Raw genomic sequence first — 24,828 nt, forward strand, 5'->3', positions numbered from 1 at the left:
GAGACAATATCAATTACATATTTATATTTCAATGATAAGAAAGGAATGTCAAAATGTAATATGTAATGTAAAGCGATTTGAGCACTTGGAAATAATAAATGCCATGAATTATTATTATTATTAGGGCCCGAGCACGGAGCGCTAGGACCCGACGGGCCGGCGTCCTAGCACGAAGTGCGAAGAACCTATTGTTATTGGAGGAATTCTTCTTATTATTTTTAGTCGCCATCTTTCCTGTTTTTGAGGCCTTTAGGATGCTTCAAATATTGTATAATTTTGCACGGACGCCAGGACCGGTAAAAATTGCAACATTCTGGAGTCAATGGGTTAAAATATTCCAACGTGCTCGCTAGCGCCACCTATCAAAATCCCATTTCGGAATACATTTACAAAGTCGCACCGTAACTCGGAATGACCTGAAATGTTGCACACATATCCGGGTGGACCTGCTCTACAAATAATCCTCTAGCTCGTAGGCTAACGGAGAATGTAACATTTTTGACCAATTATATGTCAGATAAGCTACTGACACCTGCCTGTCTGCCTGGCACATCAACTCTCACACACACACACAAACAGACACACACACTCACCTACTGTTAGTCCAACAACGCCCTTTGCTGGCGGCATATTCATTACAACAGACACCTATACACTCCCTAACCCTAACCCTACTGTCTATTTGTAGATATCTCCTAAAGCCTACAAATAAAGTGTGAAATGTAGGCCTGTTACATTTATTATTGAGCGATATATATTATACACACTGTTCTGCTTTCTGCACTGACCTCAGCAGCTGTTCTCACTGTAAACATCGCCTCACAATGAAAGCAGGGGCCTATACTACGAAGCTGGTTCAACCTAACCTGGATATGTTTGAGTTAGCTGGTTGGCCTAATCCAAAACATACGTGCTCTCGCTAAACTGTACTACGACGCTGGTTATCAAGTGGATCGCTCAAGCCAGCCGTTTCCTATCTAGTTAGGTGCGCGTTCACATAAAAGGGGTGGTATCTGGAGCATTCGACCAATCACAAACATGGAGAAGCGTACTGACAGCGCAGCGTCATACTTCCTGAATGAAAAGTGAACTTTAATACTAGTCAAAAATGAAGAAGTTAAACTTTAAACATCCATGACTTAAACACTTTATCCAGGATAAAAGTCACATAGCTGCACCTGCAAGGTGAATACAGCTGGCAAAAGAAAAAGTGTTTGAATGCGTACATTAACAGGTTTATGATATCACTGCCCCGTCTAAAACACGATTTGACTTTAATTACATTTGTCTCTAGTGTTTCGTCAACTTAACCCTTAAAGGCCGAGCGAGCCGCCCGCGGCTTCAAAGAGGTAGCGTTCTAAAATGCTTAATAACTTTTTAACCGCTAATTCTATCCATCTGATTTAAAAAGTGAGGTAAAGCGGCTATTCTAGGCTTTTTGCTGGTATCACTATGTCCTTTTCCGGGATTTAGAGGCTCCGACGTGATCGGGGCAAAGTTATCACATTTTACAGCCTTGATTCGTCAAGGAGACCCACGCGGCCCCTCTGTCTGAGCCAAACAGCCAAGGTTTTAGACTAAGTCCCACCCCCCTGTGTCCGGATAGGTTTAAAATGTAAAGGTCCAGGCAAACCTCTGCCCATGCTACCATCTTCTCGACCAATCAACATAGGTTGCTGTGTATGTTTTTGGCGGCGGGAGATAAACAAAGAGAAACAGAGAGACGAGAGAGTAATACTAAAGAAGAGTAATTCTGCCAGCGTAAGAGAAATACATACAACACGAGATATCTAGATACAGACACACACACACACACACACACACACACACACACACACACACACACACACACCACACACACAACACACACACACACACACACACACACACACACACACACACACACACACACACACACACACACACACACACACACACACACACACACACACACACACACACACACACACACACACACACACACACACACACACACACACACACACACACACACACACACATATCCCAAGACAAATTCAAACCAACATGTCAAAACGGCGTTACACTACGGAAGAAACCGTAGAATTTATTTTGTCTGGCGGACCGCTTAGCGATGCAGCGGTGGATTCCTCAGATTCTGAAGCTGACAACTGGCAAGGAAGAGGAGTATGATCACGGGATTGATCCCTTCGAAGATAAAAAAGTGAGTAACTTTGCTTATTTCTTATTGTTTGTGTTGCATTTATCGGTTGTTGTTGCTGTATAACGCCGAAAATAATTAGTCCTAAGAGTTTTTATAATGGATGGCCATTTGCCGTAATTGTGTCATAAAGTGAAGTCCTGAGCTCAAGATTCACTATCAATAGAGGCTACTATTTATTTCAGTAAAAAAACGTCAAGCAATACCTTTCATTTATTGCCTCATTCCGCTTGCCCTCTTTGGTTGTTTGTTATGAGGTCTAATGTTATTATAGTCATGCATTACAATTCAGTTACTGATTCCATCAACTAGTAATGTTAGCAGAGGGATAAAGTGTGAATCAAATCAAAAGTTGAGACTGTGTTTAGAAAATAGATAGGATGACACTGGAGAAATAAAAGCAATAAAGGAAATAAAATAAATTCAGACATTTTTATCTGTATATTTTCCTCCCTTTTATTTTAGTACAGAGGATGAGAGAGAGGATGCACAAGCCCCTGTCCCCATCAGTAGGCCTCCTTCAAACCGAGAGGGAAAAGAATGTGGCCAGGAGGGTGCAGCATCCAGAAAAAAGGCCAAACCAATGACAGCCCCCCTGACAGTGAAAGGGAGAGGAAGAGGAAAAGGGAAAAAAACATCTCTGACCCCAGAAGAGCCAGGAGCTGTTTGGAACGGACCTGAGGTGCCAGATACTGCCCAACAACTACCACACTTTTGCCCGAAAAGAGCCCCTGGAGTCCAAGGTTTTGTTGGTGTGGAGTATACTCCTGCACAAATATTTAGAAATTGTTTTAACAACCAAGCTGTAAATATCATCTGCAAGAACACAAACAAAAATGCTGAAAAGGAGCAGGCTAAGGGGGAAAAGTTTGTTTGGGAAAGCCGGTAAAATTCCTCATGTATGTCGGCCTTATGATGTTCATGGCACTTCTAAAACTGCTCAAAGTAAGAGACTACTGGAGGAAGGGATCACACCTGAGTGTTCTCTTTCCTGCTTCTGTCATGACAAGAGACAGGTTCATGGCAATCAGCAGAGCTGTACACCTGAGCGACCCAGACCATGATGAATGTGGATACATTTCCTTTGCTCTTTATATATTTTTCTAATATTTTGGTTATAGTTTGAAGATCATTTGCTCTTTGTACTTTTGCACTTTCTATATATTCCTAATACTTTGTTTATAGTTTTAATATAATTTGCACTTTGTTAATTTGCACTTTGAATTTGTTTCACTGTTTGTGTTTGTATTTCAATGTTCAAATGATAATATATATCTCTGAAACAAGTTATTTTTGTTGCAATGTCATCTGTTATGGTTTAATTGTTTACTCTCTCAACCTTTTTTTGACAGAAGAAACATGATCAGTCATTTAAATATGGAAATACATTTCGTTTTAATTATTCCATATGATAATATTGTAATAAATAGCTGTAACTTGCTCAGGGAACATAATATGCAGATGAAATTTAATTTGAAAGCCTAAAACATCTAAATGCAGCTTTGTAAATAATAAAAAAGAAAATCCCTATGTTCCTGGCGGAGTAAACAGTAAAAAAACACAACATTTGTACTGGCGTTTTTGAAAAGTGCTGGTAAATTCAGCCATTATCACACAAAGTTATGGTAAAATTTGGACTTCAAATTAGCCAGACTTGAACTAGAGGTTCTCCTGAATCAAATGAGGTAAGGCACTTGATGCTGACTGCAAGAAAAGGTTAGAACAGGTTAGGAGAAACAAATAAATACAGGAGAGTCAGGCAGGCGAAAATTCCGTCTAGGTCTTTAAGGGTTAATGTGTTGCTTAAAATAATACTTCTGCATACAGTATGTGACACTGTGAGTGTTGCACGGCCAGATACGGCTCAGCTGACTCAGAAAAGAAAATATATGATACATTATGAAGTGATATGCCGCGGACTGTAGCCTACTTAATGTTACTCTGATCCGGTTACTTATGTTGTGGCAGATATTTAAGTAAGCTTTCCTAACGCTAATGTTATAATAGTCAGATTGCTCTGAAGATGGGAGGTGATATTCTATTAATGTTCACGTTCACACAGTCGGTGATTTTTGCCGGCTGTCTTTCCTGCGACGGCAGCTTTTCTGTATTTCCTTTCTCCTATAATATGACTTGATCGCTTTAAACTCCGCACACTGAGCTCTGATTGGTCAGCAGGCAGTGCTTTCACTGAGTTGAGCTCTTAGCCTGCAACCTAACCTGGTCCCGACCAGGTTAGCCGCTAAGCATAAGTTACCATGGAGATCTAGCCTGCTAAAAAGAGAACCAGCTTCGTAGGACCGGAAAGCCGGAGTTTTCCCTGAATTTAGCCGGCTAAACGAAAATCCTGCTTCGTAGTATACCCCCCAGATGTATTAAAAAAAAAATAGCCTAACATCCAGGGGAGATGTGATTAGTGAGTAAACAAACGGTAAAGGGCAGAAAGTCTGATGCACATTTGATCATCTCAAATAACTTATAATCACAACGGGAACAGTTTGCAGAGCTGTGCTTCGTTGACATCGTAGCCATGCGTCACACCTCTTTTAAAGGAAGGCTCCAGTCATTAGATTTTTTTTTTAAAACTTCAGTATTTAGTGAAACATTATGTTTAAACCATACCCTGAAGAAATCAGCGATATTCCCCGGTAAATAATGATTTTATAGCTCTTTTTGATCAAAACCAGTATATTCCGTCAGGCAGCTGCCATTTTGGCCATTTTCAGTAGTCACATGATCCGAAAAACTAGGTCGTGACGTCATCTATCCGTTCACTTTGTAAACACACAACGAAAACATGGCGGAGTATTTGAGTTCGGACTCGTCAGCCGAGGAAGAAGTTTAGAAAAATAAAGTCCAGGTGAACTTACTTTTAATTATCACTATAGGTATTAATTCCATCCAAATACAACTGTAAAAAAAATAAAAACCATACTCTGTTATCCTCTTAGGCCCCACGGACCCGGTTCCAGGGCCCAAATCGCGTCATTTGCAGGAAACAACGTCTAAGGCACCTTAATATTTAATAAACTATGAATATTTTATATCCATATAATGGGAAAAAAACTAATTTAACTGATCTTTTTTCATTTTTTTCTTCAAAAAACACACACAATGCTAACAGTGAGCCTCTGAATTAGCCCCGAGCGAAAAATGCTAACCTATTACTGCACCGAAAATCACTCCTAGCTCCATAGGCGGCGCGTGAGGCTCAGGTTTGGGAAGGCTAAATAACTTTTTTTTACCTGACGCTGCCCGCCTCCGGCGTCTATAGATAAGAGATCAACTCAGTGTGCGGAGTTTAAATCTCTCAAGTCATATTACAGGATTTAAGGAAATACAGTTTAAACTGCCGTATGCAGAGAAGACGCCGACATGTCGCACTTATCATTCATATTACATCATCAATCAGATCATCGATCATATAATATCATAATATATCATATTTCCTTATCTGAGTCAGCTTCTCCAGCCGTATCTGGCCTTGCAACACTTACAGTGTCACATACTGTATGCAGAAGTATTATTTTAAGCAACACATTATGTTGACGAAACACTCGAGTCAAATGTAATTAAAGTCAGATCCACTCGTGTCTTAGATGGGGCAGTGATATCATAAAACTATACGCTTTCAAACACTCGGTAGGCCTAGTTATTTTTTAACCAGTTGTTCTGTATTCACCTTGCAGGCTCTGTGGCTTGTATCCTGGATTATATGTTTAAGTCATGGATGTTTAAAACTCATATTTGTCTAATATTAGTTTACTTTTCATTAATGAAGTATGACGCTGCGCTGTCAGTACACTTGTCCCTGTTTGTGATTGGTCAAATGTAGCTAACCCCCGCCCCTTTCACGTGAACGCGCTCTCAGCTGGTGAGAGAAACCCTGGCTTGATTTACCGAGTTGATAACCAGCGTCGTAGGATCTCGTTTGTTAGTTTGTTGTTGTTAGTTTGTTTGTTTGTTACTCAAACATATCCAGGGTATGTTGAACTGGCTTCGTAGTACAGGGCACAGGTGGCTAGCAGCGCTAATGTCAAAGACACAGACATTATACAGTAGCCTACATTATATTTGTATTTTACCAGGATGCAGTGACACAAATATTTGGGAAGGCTTAGCCTTCCCTAGCCTACAGCACCCGCAGCCCCTGCCTAGCTCCCTTATTACTTATCCTAGCTGCACATCCAACACATCGTTTATGATCGTAAAGACACAGAATCTAACGGTGCCCACCTCAACACTGAAAGATACAAACTCGCAACGTTATCAACAAAAACGTACATCAAAACAAGTGGCGCTAGGTACTAACATGCGCTAGGCTAACATGGCTTACCTTGGTCTTTGTCTGGTCTAAACTGGTCTTCAATGGCATTAAAACGATAAAAATGATGATGTAGTTAATCCATAGGTTAATATCCAATGTGACTGTGTCCCCTTTGAAATGTTCTGATAATCTATAAGCAATACAACTGCAATTCCGTTATCTGCTGTCCGCTCTGTGCTCCGTGCGCTCTGGGTCCTGCAATTCCTGCTTCCTTACATAGTAAACAATAAGTAAAGTCTGCTGCGTAATGTGCTTACGCTGGCTGGCATTGGCAGTGCACTGCATCCCCATTAAGTAATGGTTGATTAATAAATCCCATTTTATGTTTCATCATACTCTCAGAGTAGTCGTCCGGAAACTTGAAATGTTCGCTGCATACATGCGCCTGTGAATCTTTCGGTTCGGGCCGAGCACATTTCGCTAGCCACTGCCTCCGAACGTACTTCCTACGCTTACCCGTTGGCAATAGATGGAACCGAGCATTCCGTGGATTGTTCCTATCCGAATTGTGGCAATGTTTCGCGATACAATGAGGCATATTTCAATAGAATTGTGAGAGTAACTAGAGTAAACAACATGAACAAAGCACATACGTCAATTTGTCCTCGACACCAAACGCATAGTTCACGTCACTTCCGGTAAAATAAGTCATGTGACTCGTCGAAATGGCACCGCCCACAGTGTTGATGTTATTTCGGTAATTAATCAGCTTAAAATCACTGATAACCTCATCGGATTAAAACCAAAAAAAAGAAGACTGGCAGAGACTGGTCTGGTTTATCGGATGATGATTATTTAAAAGTGCGTGTCATGAGCATTGCCTCCCTTTAAACATCACTGTTGAACTATTCATATTTTACGGCCCGTCTACACTACAGGCGTCAAAAAATGCTTTCAACGCTTCGCCCATTCATTTGAATGGGGTGACGTAGGATATTTTCAAACTTCGCCGAACTGCATTGTGGGTAGCATGGCAAGGCGTTGCAAGCATCGCGAGCGTCTATCGGCGTCAAAAGTTGAACAATGTTCAACTTTTGAGGCTCGATGCTTGCTCGAAGCTGGCGTCAGCCAATCAAATCCCGTTTTTGCAATTCCCGCCAGTACAAGCGCTAGCCAATCAAACCGCGTGCAAGCTGGGAGAGCCAGACCGCAGTTCATTCCTCATATTCCAAACGAGAAATTACGGTAGCAAATCACCCGGTTCTTTCCGACCAGAACTATTTACCGGGATACAAACCGGAGGAACCAGGCATGGAGGGAGGTGGCAGAGACAGTGGGTGAAACTGGTAGGTTTTCGCCTGTTTGGGGATTTTATATCCAGTTTACTTCGTTTTAACATTGCTATTGCTTTGTATGTCGGGGGCGGGAGATTCATGTGATTGGTTGTTGGTCGCGTTGCTCGCAAAAAATCGCCAAGCTTCAGACACGCCCAGCTTCAAGATTTGTTGATGCCTGTAGTGTAGATGGGCCGTTAGACTGCACTGTAACTTTTATCCATGTATTTTTTTCTTTTAATGTTTATTTTATTAGCTTTTCTTTTTAATGACTGATTTTAAATGCCATTTTCTTAATGTCTTTCATTTTTTGTAAAGTACTTTGAATTGCCTTGTGTTAAAAAGTGCTATATAAATAAACTTGCCTTGCCTTGCCTTGGCTGAAATCGTCTCCGGAGAATACTTCAGTGTACCCTCGGTTATAGCTCCTCCAGAGACAATCCTCTCTCTAAATCAGTGTATCCTCGGTTACGGCTCCTCCAGACAGCCTCCTCGATAATCGATCCTCGACGAGCCTTTAGAGAAATTTGTTTTCCTTCGAGACGGTGCGGCGACATCCGTTTCCGGGTCGCTGCCGGAGGACCTGGGACGCGAAAATGAGAGAAATGACAAACGGCTCATTTCCAAGTACTCGCGCGCGTCTGCTTGACGCCGGGGTTGCGTTCCGATAATCCAAAAATCAGCTCCTAAATTCTAACCCTATCTCCTATTCCTTGACCTCTGAGTGAAATGTTACGGGGTTAAGGGATAGTGGATAGGAGAATTCAAAAGGACTTAGGAGAAGAGACTGTGGTACTTTAGAGAATCTGAATGCACTTTCACTATCCAACGTGTTTATGATGCGCCAGCGGACGTCATGAATGTGCGTCTGCTGCTGTGGGGAAACTATGGAAACTACAGTTTTCTATACAGCGGACTACAACATGGATGTTTAATAAGAACGAGGGACTACTGTAAACTCATCTAGAGACTCTGCACCGTGCTCTGATGCTGTTGTTTTATGCTTTATGAACGTGGACAACAGAGAAACATATTCTTCATGACCAAAGTTGGAATTGAAATAAAAAAGGAAAGTGAAACTTATGCTCGTCACCCTCTCCCTCCGGTCCACATTAATACTGTAACGATCACAAAGGGAGTCGGAAACAGGCTGCTAGTTATTAGGCTTTAATAACTCTTCTTCTTTACAGATGATCACAGGTTCAGGAACAGCTTGTGGGTTCAACCTCACACTAACACTAACTCCTACACATACCCATATATATAACAGTGTCTACGTCACAACTTCCCGCCCTCCCCTGTCTGCTCCCCCAACCACAGGCCCGCACCTCAACCAGCATCACTGTGCAGCTCTATGATTGGCAGAGAGATGGGGGATGCCTGAGTGACACCCTCAGCATCCTATACAGGGTCGCTACAATACAAATGATCCCAATACGTATGATTGTATGAAAATATCTTAAAATCAATACAAATGTATTTATTATAAACGTTAGTCCTTAACATCTATCACTGTGTATATCACCATTCAAACATCTTTTAAAAGTTGAACAAACCCCACACAGCTCAGTAAAGACTGTGAGATGTTGACTTTATTTGATCATTTCAGTAAAAACTAACGTTCATATTTCTCTTTTTGATTATAATACTGATGAACGTTCAGAAAAAAGCACTTTGGCAACTTACCACATACGTTTTAAAATGCTTAATAAGCACCGTAACTTTCATGATATCATTTCTCGGTCATAATCGGTTGTTTCCGTGAACGGCCGACTGTTGTGATGGCAAATGCTGCGGCTGCAATGCATTGTGGGGCAGCATTTTCTCCTCTCCTTTCGGTTAGGGAGGTCCAGTGGTTCCTAAGCTAAAGGAGGTTATAAAGGAAGTTTGAAACCTCCTTTCCTTTCATTTGGAGAATTGGAACGGCACTTATCATGGCTGCCAGTGACGTATTTCCGGGTCATTTCACTCCGTTAGGAAGGTTCCTAAGCTAAATGGACTATTGGAAAGCAACCCGGGACGACCGGCTGCTCTCCCCGACAGGCGCACGGACCAAGCCCCCAGGAAGTGCGCCGGAGTCTGATGAGAATATTCGTTGTGGCCAAACGGCGGTACTACACTTCCTTTGCTGGGCCCGGAACCACTTTTTCCCATTGACTTACATTGGGAAAGAGTGGTCTGTAACTCGTTGGATAATTTTTTTTTAACTAAATAAACAACCCAGTATGAACACTTGTATAGCCCTTATTAAAAACATTCGTTCCTCAAGTTGTAAAAATGTGCTAATAACGTTATTCTGAGAGTTATTTCCCTTTGCATTATGAATGCGCATCTAACCCACGGGACCGCGCCGCCCGGCACGTTCATGTTACGTGTTCAGCACTACATGCGTTTGTCTTTACCCATGGATGCACAATAAGAACGGACACATATCGCCTTACTGCCCACGGAGCTGTAATAATGGATATATTGCACATGTTTGCTGTAATTCATCATTTGTAAAATATTATAGGCTACTACATGGGCTGTATGATTAAATCTTGTACCGTAAATGTTGTATTAAATAAAGTTAATATTACCGACGTTAGATTAACGTCCCTGTAGCTTATTATTGCACTAAGAAGCTTATTGCACTGTGTATATATATATATATATATACGGTGCAATAATTATTTCATGCTAAATGAAGCTCTGTTAGATATCACTAGATCCTGTTACAGCGTAATATAAGTATATAAAGATTGATGTTTACATTAGCATAATTACTAGCTAGCCGCTAGCTGCTAACTGCCGCCTCGTTAATATAAAATCCATCATAATGACAATCCATTACCATGCTGTCATGAACGTGCGGTGCTGTTACGTGTACGCAAATTGACGTGCTTGATGTGAACGAGCATTTTGGTTAAAGTTGCGCATGCGCTATGAGCGCACGTACGGGTACTTCTCAGGCATGCCGGGTAATCTGTGACGTTTCACTCTCTCAAAAGTTGGGCCATTTTGTCATCATGCGCTAATGAGCAACTCTCATAGGAATGAATGAGGTCCCGTCTCCCACGCTGTATCCAGTTCTTATTATACATCCATGGCACGGACGCGAGGGCCCGCTCATCACTGCGCGCACATGTGCGACCGCAGTTTTAATTATTATTAACCGTATAGCAATGGCGGACTGCTTCTTTTTGCCGGCCTTTGTTATGATAATAATCCAATTCTTCTATATTATTTGACCGATCACTTAATAACAAATATAGTCCTCCTCATCCCAACACACACGTTTTTATTTAGATAGAAAATCAAGGACAATGCTAATGAGACAGTAGCCTATGAAATCACAACACACTTATTTTTGTCTGTTTATATGCAACATCACAACACCAAATAAGGTCAAACAGGAAAACAGGTTATTATTAATATACCATGAAAAGTAGTTCTCTCAAGCTTCTGGAAGACATTCCAAAATTGCTTTTTATAATGGTTTTTTTAATGTGTCACTTTGACACCAGAGATTTGTCGAAGAAATCTAAAACCCAATTTGGACTGGATTCATTCTCATCCAGGGATGGTGGGGTGATTTTGATATGGCCTGCGCTGTTCAGTGATTTTAATCTGGTCTGTAGACCAAGCCTGGGTCATTTTTCAACTCACAATAATTACTGAGACCATCACCAACTGTTTTATGGCAACTCGCTGGTACTGCTGTCATTTAATTCCTGTCTGAGGCAACAACCTTGTATTTCTAAGCGGATTGAGCTTTCTCTGCGTGAAGAGCTGCTTTTGACTTTGTTGTGAAAATGTTCATACATTTGTTCTGGTGGTCTAAGCTCTCCGAGTGGCTGGAAAAGTTTTTCAATTTTCAGGTCTACTAAGCCAAAATGTATCAAAGCACTGCAACGACTGTTTGACTTCTCCACATTGCAACAATCTTGGGGGTGGCATTGGCTTGAATATGAGAAAATACATGTGAATGGCCTCACCGTGGATGCATACAGTACTAACAACAGTAAAAGATTCAAAGAGATATCTTTTTGGTAAGTTTGAGTCCATTCGTACATGTTTTGAGTCTTTTTGGGTGTTTTGTTTCTAACCCTTTTTTCACATATGTTACAAGAGGAGTGTACATATTGGTAGTGAATCAACACTGACAATATATTTCTCAAGTTAATCAAATATAATTAACATTATCAGTTTTATTTCTGGTCATTTAATGTCTTTTTGTAATTCTTGCGGTTCTAAGAAGACAATTTGCACCTGTTTGTGGCCTATCTATCATGCTTCTTTGAACTTATTCAAGGTCAATATTTGTTCACTTTTGCATATCTTTGTAGTCATTTAGTGTCTCCAAACATGAAATATATGCAGTATCTTCAAACCCTGTGTGGCCCCTGGGCCTGTCCCCAGTAAGCCCTTTCAGTAACCCTCCATGTTTGTACGGCTCAGCGCTCAGAACCTCCATGAATCGTCACCCAAAGCCAGAAAGGCACGATATCGCTGTCTGCACCGTGCTGATTAAGAGAAGGATGAACCACAATATGATGCTAACAGTCTCTAATTTGCACTAAACACAATACTGCTCAGGCTCTGAGAATGGAACAAAATGTAATGGAAATCCCTCCATTAGCTGTTCAGGTATTTCAGTCTGCAGCGCTGATGGAGACTGACCGACAGCCTGACATTGCCACTAGCATGCCTAAAACAAATTGTTTGTGGAATAGAGGGGACGTCAAGGTTTAACTGACAAAACAAAATGATGGAATCAGACGAGGTTTGCATACATGGAATTCTTAAGAGGAACGCTTAAATGAGCAAACCATTTTTAACATTGTAGATTACACTCGAGGCATTTGTCTTCATTCAAATGACAAACTGGTGCAGAACTCACTTCAGCTGAGTTGTGTTACTTGTCATTTTAGTTTACAACATTTCACAATCCTTTATCAGAAGCCAATAATTCTGGAGGTCATTTGAGTTAATGCCTTTATATTTGTGAGTGCCTGAAGGTCTTGTTGTACAGCTGCACACTGATGAAGCTTTCAACTTTTGATTGGTGGCAAAGTTGAGTGTTACTCAAAAACGTATAACGCTTTATTTTAAATGACAGAGCTGGCCGATTGCTAAAGATGTATAATGAATTTCATCACTAACTGTAATGTGAACACACATCTCATCTGCGGCGCTGCACATTGTCCAGAACAGGGCAGAAGCCTAATTACAAAGTTAAAGCATTGGGGAGACCAGGCTAATCTCTTATGGGCTTCTCCAACAGATGTGTCTAATTAATGGCTGGGTTTAGATGTGTACCACTCTGGGAATTTAATTTCAAAGCAAAAGATCCAGCCTTGTTTCTATAGGCCTAATCACTGCTTTTCCCATCCCATCATACACAGAGCTGCTGTTGAAATACTGCTGGAATATGAACTGATCCAAAGCCAATTGTGAATGTTAATGACCTGGACAGAGCAGAAAGGGGTGACAGATAACATCCTCGGTCAGATTCATTACTTCACTAGCTTAATACATAGCCGACATAAGGGATTATTATCTTGCTAGATGAGAGAAAAGACACCACACGGCGAGAGGGAGGAAAAGAAAATGAGCACTCTGTATTGCTATAAAGGACTGCTGGATGGGTGAAATCCCACAATCATTTACCATTTGTATCCACCAGCACAGGTTCTGTTTTCCTGGAATGGATGAGTTTGAGTTGAGAGTACCTTTACAGTCACAAACCGAGGTCTTAATGCTGGCCAGGAAACCTTAATAGATCTGTGCCACCGCTCCCCTACTGCTCTGAGAGAAGCCTGTCACGTAGCATGTACAAGCATTTAGGCTTATTTACCTCGATCCTGCTGACTGGCTGACAGGCACGTCTCTCTGCAGGAGATGCAACACCGTTGTCTGGTTACCCCTTGATCAAAGAGTTTTCCGAGTGGCTAGCACATTGCAAAAGGGGACACAGAGAGCTGTGAATGTTAGAAGATGACAGAAAAAAACGAAACATAACATCTGCATCCATTCATCACAGCCTGCCCTTCAGTGTTCATAACCTGGATTTAAATTATTAATCCTCATTTTGATGTGCTGCTGGTCGATGGACCCAATGGCTCTACCACATTCATCAAACTGAAGATGAAGACGAGTCTTGTGACCTTTCATTTTCCAAATTTCTGAAACAAATTGGGATCACTGACATTCGAAGGTCCAGTCTGGCTTTTATTAATGGAGTTGAAAACCTAAGGCAACTATTGAGAATCTGTATTCCAACCTCTGTGGGGATGCTTTTTGCTATTACAAATTAAACCGCAGCAAGGCTGAATAACTTAATATCCTCATGACAACTCATTAACTATTTACCAGGCTGAAGCGATCACACACAGTTCTCATCCTCAAAAGCCAAAAACATGCTAACATCTAAAGAGTGCATTTGTTCAGGTTTGTCGCATTCAAAGGCTACCTGTGATATTTGAAACACATCATTTGTGGAGGAAATTAAGTTGCTAGTTCCATCTCAGTATCATTTGAAGTCAGTAAAACACTGTCATCACAGTTACCATGTTGACTCTGTGGAAAGTACAGAGTATACCATTTGAGCAATTACAGAGTGCAGAATGGCATTTATTTGAAACATGAACACACAGTACCAAGAAATACAAAAAATCACTTTAAAATCAAAACACACATTTGAACATCCAAAAGAGATAAAAGAAATCAGGAAACAGTCCAAGTCCTATTGAATTCCCTTGTTTTTGTCTCTGTTGTTGTTGTTGTTGAGTCTCCACTTCATCGTTCTATACACAGCAAATCTTTACCCATTCTTCTGAAATGGATCTAACAGTCTAGTCTGCACTTTGGTGGTAGGGGGACGGGTGTCAGGATTTGTCCCCACATGTCGAGAAGTTGAGGTTATTCCCTCAAAAGACAGCTGTGTGTATTCTATACATTCTGTTTTTATTGACCTCTGGTCCAATACATTGCTTAATAAAATACAGAGCCTATAAAAAATATTTGTTCACTAGTTCAGCATTAATGTATTTGAATATATTCATACATAATTTAATACATAGATAAATAGATATTCTGTGTGTGGATTATAAACTTTCATAAAAGCATTTTTTTTTCTTCAGTAATACAGAAGTGACTAGAAATGCTGAAATGCTGGAGGGCTGCTGTCCAACACTGGTGTCCGGTAGAGAGGGTGAAAGGCTGAGAGTTTACATGCGGATTGGCGCTGGTGTTGCGTGCCAAAGTACCCTCTGACTGTGCCAGTCTTTAGCTCCGCTGGCATTCGTTCTTACTGCAGGTGGCCTGACGCTCAATCTGCCATGTGCCCTCCTCATATGTGCAGTAGCAGATTGTACACTCATCAATCTTCACCTCGCGCCCAGCCGGTATCACAGAAGTGTCTGCGTAGCAATTTGGACCTGTGGAAAGGCACAAAAAAAGCAAAATGTAGCTAAATTGAAATGAACATAATTATTTTGTTCAAAATTATATATATAAGTTCATAATTATATTTTGTACCACTTCTTTGACATGTCTCCATGCTTTATTGTTCAAAAAGCTCTTTATTTTTCTCATGCTGCCGCACCTCTTTTCACCCTCTGTCTGAAACCAGAGCCCAGTCTGCTCTGATTGGTTAGCTGGCTGGCTCTGTTGTGATTGGTCAACCACTTACGGATGTTCCGCCCCTTAGCCTACCACGTACAATGTGTTGGAACACTAGCCAATAGTAACGCAACTGTTACGGAAGTTAACAAATCAGTCCAATGGAGAAGTTTCAGGCAGGAAACTTTGAGATTTTAGCCTTTGCAGACCATTTACATGCACCTACAGTATAACGCAATGCAAGAGGGAATACCCCTTAAAGGTCACCTATCATGCTATTTTTAGGCATATGTTATGGGTCTCAGATATATAAAAACATGTCCATGATGTGTTTTTCTCAAAATACAAACAGATCATGCATTTTAGACATCCATCATATTCCTCTATTCCAGCCCTGTTAGAGAAATGCGGAGTTTGGGTCCTTAGTTTTAAAAAAAAGAAAAAAGGAGGCGGGGCTAATGCCTGATCAGAATTCTACCGGAGATAAAGTTACATTCTGCTGTGATAAAATGCCATCATGTTCTAAACCACATCAAGGATTATTTCTGAAACAGTATGGAGCTCAAATGCTTTTTCTCTTGCGGGTTTACCACAAGGTGAGTTCCTTTTTTTATTTCCTGCTTTTTAAACACATGTGCTCTCCAGTACAGGTTAGCTCTGAGTGTTAGCAATGCTTGCTAATGTAAAAAAATACCATATTACGTCCAAAACACGTCAGGCATTGTTTCTGATAGCAACTCTCTGTAGGTCCACCATCCGAAATTACGTAATTTCGGCAGCAAATCTCTATCTTCAGTAGACTCGACTACTGTAATGGTGTCTTCACAGGTCTCACTAACAAATGTATTAGGAAGCTGCAGCTGATTCAGAACGCCGCTGCTCGAGTCCTCACTAACACTAAGAAAGTGGATCACATCACTCCTGTTCTGAAGTCTTTACACTGGCTTCCTGTGTGTCAAAGAATAGATTTCAAAAATACTGCTGCTGGTTTATAAAGCTTTGAATGGTTTAGGCCCAAAATACATTTCTGACCTCCTGCTAAATTATGAACCATCCAGATCTCTCAGGTCTTCAGGGACTGGTCAGCTTTCTGTCCCCAGAGTCAGAACTAAACATGGTAAAGCAGCGTTCAGTTATTATGCCCCAAATATCTGGAACAAACTCCCTGAAACCTGCAGGTCCGCTGCAACTCTGACTACTTTTAAATCCAGGCTGAAGACTTTTCTTTTTGTCGCTGCTTTTAATTAAACTATTCATATCTTAGACTGCACTGTAACTTTTATCCATGTATTTTTTATTTTAATGTTTAATTTAACTCACTGTAACTTTTATCCATGTATTTTTTCTTTTAATGTTTATTTTATTAGCTTTTCTTTTTAATGACTGATTTTAAATGCCATTTTCTTAATGTCTTTCATTTTTTGTAAAGCACTTTGAATTGCCTTGTGTTGAAAAGTGCTATATAAATAAACTTGCCTTGCCTTGCCTATAGCCCAATTATTCTCTCAGGTTCTTCTGTTTTGCACTATATGTACTATTGAGCAATGCTGGGAACGTATCCAAGTCCTGAGTGTCCTTTTCTCCCCGGCTCAATAAAACATCCTCTTAACATGACACATTAAGGAGACCTTCCAAACTGTTTTATGTTTTCAGCAATGTTTTTTTACTCTGGGTCAATATGTTGAAATCACCCACCTACAGCTTATGACCTACAGATATTTTACACCTACGCCCTCAAATTTCTATGAGAACATCTCCACAGTAACTGAATGGTTTTTTATCCATTCGAACTGAATTTGAAGTTTCCATCTCCCAACATACTTTTGCAATTTGAACTGTAAAGACAGCTATTACCAATCTACAGGAATGAGTACGCTGGGAAATAGAAATGACCCCCTTATGGGAAGTAATATTGGCTGATGTCAGCACTGGGGATTGCTGTGTAAAAGTGGAATTACTGATAAAGAGTGTTTCAGGCTAATTAAAGGTAGCAGGGGACACAAACTAACGTTAAAAGGATTAGAGCCCTTGCTGTTGACTTGTGCAGGCTAGAATTACCTTATCTTTATTAGCCTTTTAGCTTTTAACAGCCAAGCAGCCATCTCCGGGCCTGAAAAGTGAAGCCAAGGCGGAAGTGCCTTAAACCTGCACTATAATTGTATAGAAGTTGACGAAAAGATGACCCTACTTCTTCTTTGATGTGTCTCAGTAAACATTTCCCTGGGTTTATGGTCTCTTGCACTTCTCTTCTTCAATACAGCAGTTCACTTAGTAAATGATGGTCCCATTTAGAGTCAAATAGACAATGAAGAAGTATATGCTCTGGTGCATAGCTACTTTGTGATTGACAGATCATGGTGAATTCTAGTTAGGATGTTGTCCATATTTTCTTCAAAGAACTTTAACCTTTTATGCATGTTTATTGACTTAATGAAGGTTGTTTGCAACATTTTGATCCCCTAAAAGTGTTTTGTTAAGCATTTGGCTGTATATTTTAAGTCATAGCATGATTCCTTACAATATTCTTTCAGATCTTCTGTTAGCTAGCTAGCTAACGAAGTCATTTGCATGTGTTTTGTGACATTTGCATAATTTCTGATCTGCAACGTTTCTCCTAATGGAAATGTTTTGGGACATTGTAGCGTGTTGGCATCTGTTTGCCACCATAGACCTTCATCTGAATTATGAAAACGCTCTCAGAAAAGAATGACATTTTAATTGGTAGCACCCTACATTTAGTAATATGAGCGTACAGTATGTACTCTAAGAGGATGTGAGCAGATCAACCCAGCCATAAAGGCTATTTCAGATGTTCACAAAGACTGATCAAAGAAAACCCTCTATGTGAAAATACATATACAGGCCAATAAGACACAAGCTAGTTTGAAAGGACAGGAATTCAGTAATTGTTTTTCTGCAACTTTTAGACACCATGTCTGTTGCAGTGACCACATTCCCATATGGAGTTCAGCGCCAAAGTCATCCTGTGTTTTTATTTTAAGTTTAATGACATCCCAGCAAACTTGAGTGCAGGCATTCAAATAAAAATAATGAACACAAGAGACCAAATGTGCTGTCCTTCATTTTTATTTCTCTCAGTGGAAAATCTCACGTCTGAGCTTTCATTGATTGTTTCCTAAAATAGTTTTATAAAAGGCAAAGAAAAATACGCAACCATCAACATTTGTTGAAAGACTTCTGTTGGTGACAGTGGCCGTTACTGACAGGATCTCATTCAGAACTAGAGAATGCAATTCCTGAAGAAATTGCTAGTGGGAATGCTTTATGCTGAAAAGCTGACGCTAAACTGCTATGCTGAAATGTAATGTGTAAGAAGAAAGTGTAGAATTAGATTGAAATGATACATGAACACTGGGGGCTTGAATGTGTGAAAAGAGAAGAAAATAAAGTAAAAAGGCTTGGAAAAGCAGCAGAATATTTGAACTGCAAACTTTTGAACTAACTTGATGGCGAATGATCTGTCGCCATGCCAATGGCATTTGATGACATCCCTTAATACGCTTAGATGCGTTGATGGCTGCATCGTTACCAAACTTGTGAAGTTTTGGGCCGTCTGGAGCATTTTCACTGAAGTTATGAGAAAACCGTTTCATGGCGAGCATTGTGTTGCCATGGCAACGGCATTTGAAGAAATCTCAAAACTGTCCCGTAGATGTCTTCACGGCTGGACTGTTAGCAAACATGTGAAGTTTGAGCACTTTTTCAACATTTTCATAGGAGTTAATGTATAGCGACATCGTCTTTTATGGCGAGGGATGCGTTTCCATGGAAACAGCATATGATGACACCCCATAATGGACGTAGAGCTGTTGAGGGCAGGACCATTAACCATTATCTGAAATATGCTGCTCTGAGCATGTCAGTTGGAGTTCTCATTCATAACACTCCGTTCGATGTCTCACTATGGGATGCGCCTCATCGCGGAGCAAACAGAAGCATCAATCTCATTACGCCAATCCTGATTGGCTGGTGATCTTGACGTCAGCGTCAGGGAATTCACCCCCTATAAGTAGCTTGCGCCACGACGCATGCGTCATTCAAAATAAGCACCTCTTCTCGCTTCACCATAGCAAGGAGGGCCGTCTGGTGAGACATCTCACTTCATGTTACTCTGAGAACTGGGGTTACGTAAGTAACCTATAGTTCTCATTCATAACACTCCGTTCGATGTCTCACTATGGGAAATTGTAGCTCCCGTATTGTCAGACGAGCTTATCTCGAAAATCACCAAACCAACCAGAACTTAACAGGTAGAGCTCTGACTCAACCAGGTGCCCAGCACTGCTTGAGTCACACTGGGAGCAGAACGTCCAGCCTGTTAAGAGGCGGACAAAAGTGAGCGGCGAGGACCAGCTCGCCGCTGCACCAATGTCTTGGATGGGAGACATCCTGGACAGAGCCCAGGATGCAGCCAGACCCTGAGTCGAAAGAGCTCGCGGACCCGAGGGTGCCTGCGAACTCTGACTCGTATGAGTCCCAAAGCAATTGCTTCCACAAACCAGTGGGAGAGCCGTTGCTTAGTAACAGGCTTGCCCTTATAAGGGTTAGCCCAGGACACAAGGGGTTGGTCATTATGACGAAGCACCCTTGATCTGTCCCTGTACGTGCGTAAAGCACGGGCTGGACACGGCAAATCCGGCCGCTGTTCCCCGGAGGAATACAGTGGCGGGGAGGATGCCTCAATGTCAAATGTGGTACCTGAACCAACTGCCTTAAGATAAAGGCAGGGTTGGGCTTCAACCACACTCTGTTTGCCCTGGGGCGAACTGAGTGCATGAAGACTGTAAAGATAGTGCATGCGTCATTCAAACACCTCTTCTCGCTTCAGAGCACATCTCTATAGTAGCCGGACAAGCTTAACGGTCCACAGACTGAACCCAAATATAACCATTTCGGTCGACGGGCGCTCGCCGGCTACTCCTTCTGCTTCGCAAGAAGACGGTAATACTAACGCCAGTTAGTATTAAAATCGACCTCGCCGTTTCTTTCCCCGGAAAGTAAGGTAAGGTTTTGATTTTTCTCAAGCTAGCTACGCACCTGTTGCTAGCTAGCTTCCCCTTACTACCGACACCACCGTAGCGAGGACGCTTTTCTTTTTCTCTCTCACGGAGGAGAAAAGGATTAGAAGTATATTGACACACCAGTCAATATTCTTTGAGAACAAAGGACCCACACCGTCCCTTTTTCTCCGGATTAAGGACGGGTTGGTAACACTTTTTCTCTCAACGACGTACCTGTTACGAGCGGGTCCTCTCCACGCCACGAGGCGAACAAGATGGACGCCTCTCCCCCCTCACACCAGAGGAGTCAGGGACTCGGAGGCTCGGTCATGCGGCTGCGGGTTGAAGATAGCAGGCACAGACTCACACCAGGTCTGCTCGTCCTGCCTCGGGCTGGAACACGCCCAGGAGGCTATCGACAACCCCGGCTCGTGCGGGCATTGTGCCCGTTTCACCCGAAAGAGCCTCCACCGACGGCTAGCACACCAAGCTAGCTTGTTGGAACAGGACTCCCTCATGTCCACTGATTCGCCGTTTGGCAATCAAGACACGGGAGCGTCCGCCGCAGAGACTGAGCCCCTCACTGTGTCGGTCTGGGGCTCACTAACAGTGGCAGCTGCGGAACCGGGATCCCACGCCGTGTCAGGCCGGGACCCGGTTGCGGCAAGAGACGCGGGAACGGAGCCCCACGCCTCACCAGGCGGGAGCTCCCGGCGAGACCTCACCATGGTCTCGCCCGCAGAGGCTCGACCTGCTCCGCATACCGCCGATGGAACTGCTGGTGGCAGCCCACCTCCTACCGAGGATGGCCCCGTCACCAAGCAGGAACCCCACGCTGCCAGCGAAGGTGGACCGTTTCCAGTCGACCATGACTGAACGGTCCTACAGAGCCGCAGCGTTGTCCGCCAGGGCTCTGAACATTTCCTCACTGCTAACCGCATACCAAGCGGAGCTCTGTGAGGATATGTTGAGTAATCCTGGACCGGCCGTTCTGGATTAGTTGGCCGCGGTCACAGACATTTGTCTCCATGTCCAACGCTGCGCCGTCCAGGCCACGGGCAAAACAATGGGGATCATGGTGGTGCAGGAAAGAGCTAGATGGCTCAACCTCACTAACCTCCCAGACCGGGAAAAGGAGGATGTGCTTGACATACCCATCGTTCCCGAGGGGATTTTCGGCTCCGCTCTTGCCTCCATGCAGAGGAGATGTGAGTCGAAAAAGAAGGAGGACGAGGCCCTCCACCTCTGCCTCCCTCGAAGGGCCCAGCCGCTGCCTTCGCAGCGGCAGCCCTTCGTCCAAGCTGCCCCAAACCCTGCTCGGTTCAAAATACCGAAAACGCAGAGGTCGCAGTCCACCCCGAGTCCCCAGCCCAGGCAGGGGACGAGGGCGAGCTGGCCTAGAAAATCTCCGGTTCCGGCTGCAGCCCAGGCGCAGCCAACCCAGAATTTCGGCCAGCAATCGAGGAAGAAGAAGCGAGCGGCGTGACAGCCCCTCCTTCTCCCCTCTGTGACAGAGCTAGAAGTCTACGGTTCCCCAGCTCTAAATGTGTTCCCGCCGCCTCGAGAGATGCCTCAACACCATCCTCAAGTCTGCATAAACACATGTCACACACTTATTGATGTCATAAAACATTTTCCGCTGACGCATCCAGGCTTCGAGCCAAGGGCGCAGCTCGAAAAAATGAAAAGAAAAACAATAAAAACAATAAACACTCCGTCAACTGTTCCCCTTCTGAGAGCAGCTACGGACTCTCTCAAAGGGCGGACAATTGACGGGTCTGTGAAGGCACCACCGTCACGCGCATGCGCAGTGCCGGCTGGGGCTGTAAAGGCACCACCGTCACGCGCATGCGCAGTGCCGGCTGGGGCTGTAAAGGCACCACCGTCACGCGCATGCGCAGTGCCGGCTGGGGCTGTAAAGGCACCACCGTCACGCGCATGCGCAGTGCCGGCTGGGGTTGTGAAGGCACCACCGTCACGCGCATGCGCAGTGCCAGCTGGAGCTGTAAAGGCACCACCGTCACGCGCATGCGCAGTGCCGGCTGGGGTTGTGAAGGCACCACCGTCACACGCATGCGCAGTGCCGGCTGGAGCCGTAAGGGCACCACCGCCACACGCATGCGCTGTGTCGGTGGGGATTGTCGAAATGGGGCACCACAGTGCTCAGACACTGGAGGGCACCATAACACAACAAATAGAGACTCAGAGGGGAAGAGACGTGACATCTCAGCTGGCTCTAAGGAGCATACAGCGGGAGATGCTCACAACATCTGCTTGGGTTTCTCAAGACAGTTACACGGAGCTACAGACTCCAAGTCACCGTCACCCCCCCTCGCTTCTCGGGCATTCTGCATTCGCAGGCCCGAGGAGAGTCAGCCCATATTCTGGAGAGAGAGATTCTCTCACTCCTAGAAAAGAGGGCTATATCTATTGTACCCGCCGAGCAGAGTCAGGGCGGCTTCTATTCCAAGTACTTCCTCGTTCCCAAACGGGGAGGGAACGGAATTCGGCCAATACTTGATTTGAGGGCTCTGAACAAATATCTAAAAAGATATAAGTTCAGAATGCTCACTCACACATCTCTGCTGCGGCTCGTGCGACAAGACGACTGGTTTACATCAGTCGACCTGAAAGATGCGTACATCCCAGTATATTACCCACACAGGAAATATCTGGGATTCGCATTTCAGGGGATCTGTTATGAATACAGAGTACTCCCCTTCGGTCTGTCTCTCAGTCCAAGGGTGTTTGTACGATGTACGGAAGCCGCGATAACCCCGTTAAGACAACAGGGTATTCGCCTGGCGACCTACCTGGACGACTGGCTGCTTCTCGCACAGTCGGAGCAGGAGGCTGTTACGCAGACAAATGTCCTCGTAAAGCACCTGCTCAACCTGGGTTTCATAATAAACACAGAGAAGAGCATGTTGTGCCCCGCGCAGACTATACTCTTCCTGGGTTTACGCCTGAACTCGGTGCCCTTTTCAGCTCGCTTGTCAGCGGAAAGAGTGAAAGCTTTCAGAGCTTGTCTCGCTCTTTTCCAGCTGCGCAAACATGTTCTCTTCAGATCATGCCTGCGATTGCTGGGGCTCATGGCGTCAGCCATCCTGGTCGTACGACTGGGACGCTTACACATGAGGGAGTTTCAGCGCTGGGTGGCCGCCCTAAAACTAAACCCTAAAGAGTGATGGTTACTGTGAAATGCGTAATGGCACTGCGCCACTGGCTGCACCCGACTTTTCTAGTACGAGGTGTGCCTATGGGTGCTGTCCTTTCATGGAAAGTGGTCACCACGGACGCATGTCTGACAGGTTGGGGAGGTATTTATGAAGGTCGCCCGGTGAGGGGTCTCTGGAGCAGAGACCTCCAGCGGGCGCACATAAATTACCTGGAGCTTTTAGCGGTGTTTCTCACCCTAAAACGCTTTCTGCCTTTCCTCAGGGGACATCACGTCCTCGTGAGGACAGACAATACGACCACAATATCGTATATTAACCGCCAAGGGGGTTTGCGTTCTCTCCAGTTACACACACTGGCGCGCAAACTGATCCTATGGAGCGGTAGACGTCTCCTCTTTCTGAGAGCGACGCACGTACCGGGAGTGATGAACCTCGGGGCAGATCTACTGTCCAGAGGTATACCACTTTATGCAGACTGGACTCTACATCCAAGGATTGTGAGCCAGCTGTGGGTGCGTTACGGCAGAGCCGCGGTGGATCTGTTCGCATCGAAAGACAACGCTCAGTGTTAGCTGTTCTTTTCAATGCGCGATCTAAATGCACCGTTAGGCGTGGATGCACTCGCACACGATTGGCCCCCGGGCCTTCTGTACGCGTTCCCACCCCTGGCTCTGATACCCCCAACTCTGGCCAGAGTGAGAGAGCAACGCCACACACTTATCCTGATAGCTCCGCACTGGCCAGCTATGTACTGGCTAGCGGAGATATATCAGCTGCTGTGCGGGCAGCCATGGCAGCTCCCACTACGCAGGGACATACTGTCCCAAGCGGGGGGGGCGATCTTTCACCCACACCCAGAGCGCTTAGCTCTATGGGCCTGGCCCGTGAGTGGCACAATCTGAATACAGTGTGACATGAAGCTGACCCTGGCAGCTGCCAAGCGAGCCAGTGGCACTCATGCACTATCTGTACAGTCTTCATGCACTCAGTTCGCCCCAGGGCAAACAGAGTGTGGTTGAAGCCCAACCCTGCCTTTATCTTAAGGCAGTTGGTTCAGGTACCACATTTGACATTGAGGCATCCTCCCCGCCACTGTATTCCTCCGGGGAACAGCGGCCGGATTTGCCGTGTCCAGCACGTGCTTTACGCACGTACAGGGACAGATCAAGGGTGCTTCGTCATAATGACCAACCCCTTGTGTCCTGGGCTAACCCTTATAAGG

General features: G+C 43.9%; 1 protein-coding gene and 1 long non-coding RNA gene across 3 annotated transcripts in view; one reads left to right on the forward strand and one right to left on the reverse strand.

Moving 5' to 3' along the window:
* The first annotated feature begins 1,912 nt into the window (after positions 1–1,912).
* On the forward strand, positions 1,913–3,075 carry LOC117552320. The gene is made up of 2 exons (XR_004569927.1): positions 1,913–2,203; positions 2,666–3,075. It is a non-coding gene; the product is annotated as an uncharacterized LOC117552320 (long non-coding RNA).
* Positions 3,076–14,398: 11,323 nt separating this feature from the next.
* Positions 14,399–24,828, reverse strand: part of vwc2 (von Willebrand factor C domain containing 2) — a 43,714-nt gene continuing 33,284 nt past the window's right edge. For both annotated transcript variants that reach the window (XM_034225392.1, XM_034225400.1), the window contains one exon: positions 14,399–15,222. In XM_034225392.1, coding sequence (XP_034081283.1) covers positions 15,071–15,222 — 152 coding nt within the window. In that variant the 3' untranslated portion in view covers positions 14,399–15,070. The remainder of the gene's footprint in view (positions 15,223–24,828) is intronic.

The sequence above is a fragment of the Gymnodraco acuticeps genome, unplaced genomic scaffold (assembly GCF_902827175.1).
Source record: "Gymnodraco acuticeps unplaced genomic scaffold, fGymAcu1.1, whole genome shotgun sequence".
Lineage (NCBI taxonomy): Eukaryota > Metazoa > Chordata > Actinopteri > Perciformes > Bathydraconidae > Gymnodraco > Gymnodraco acuticeps.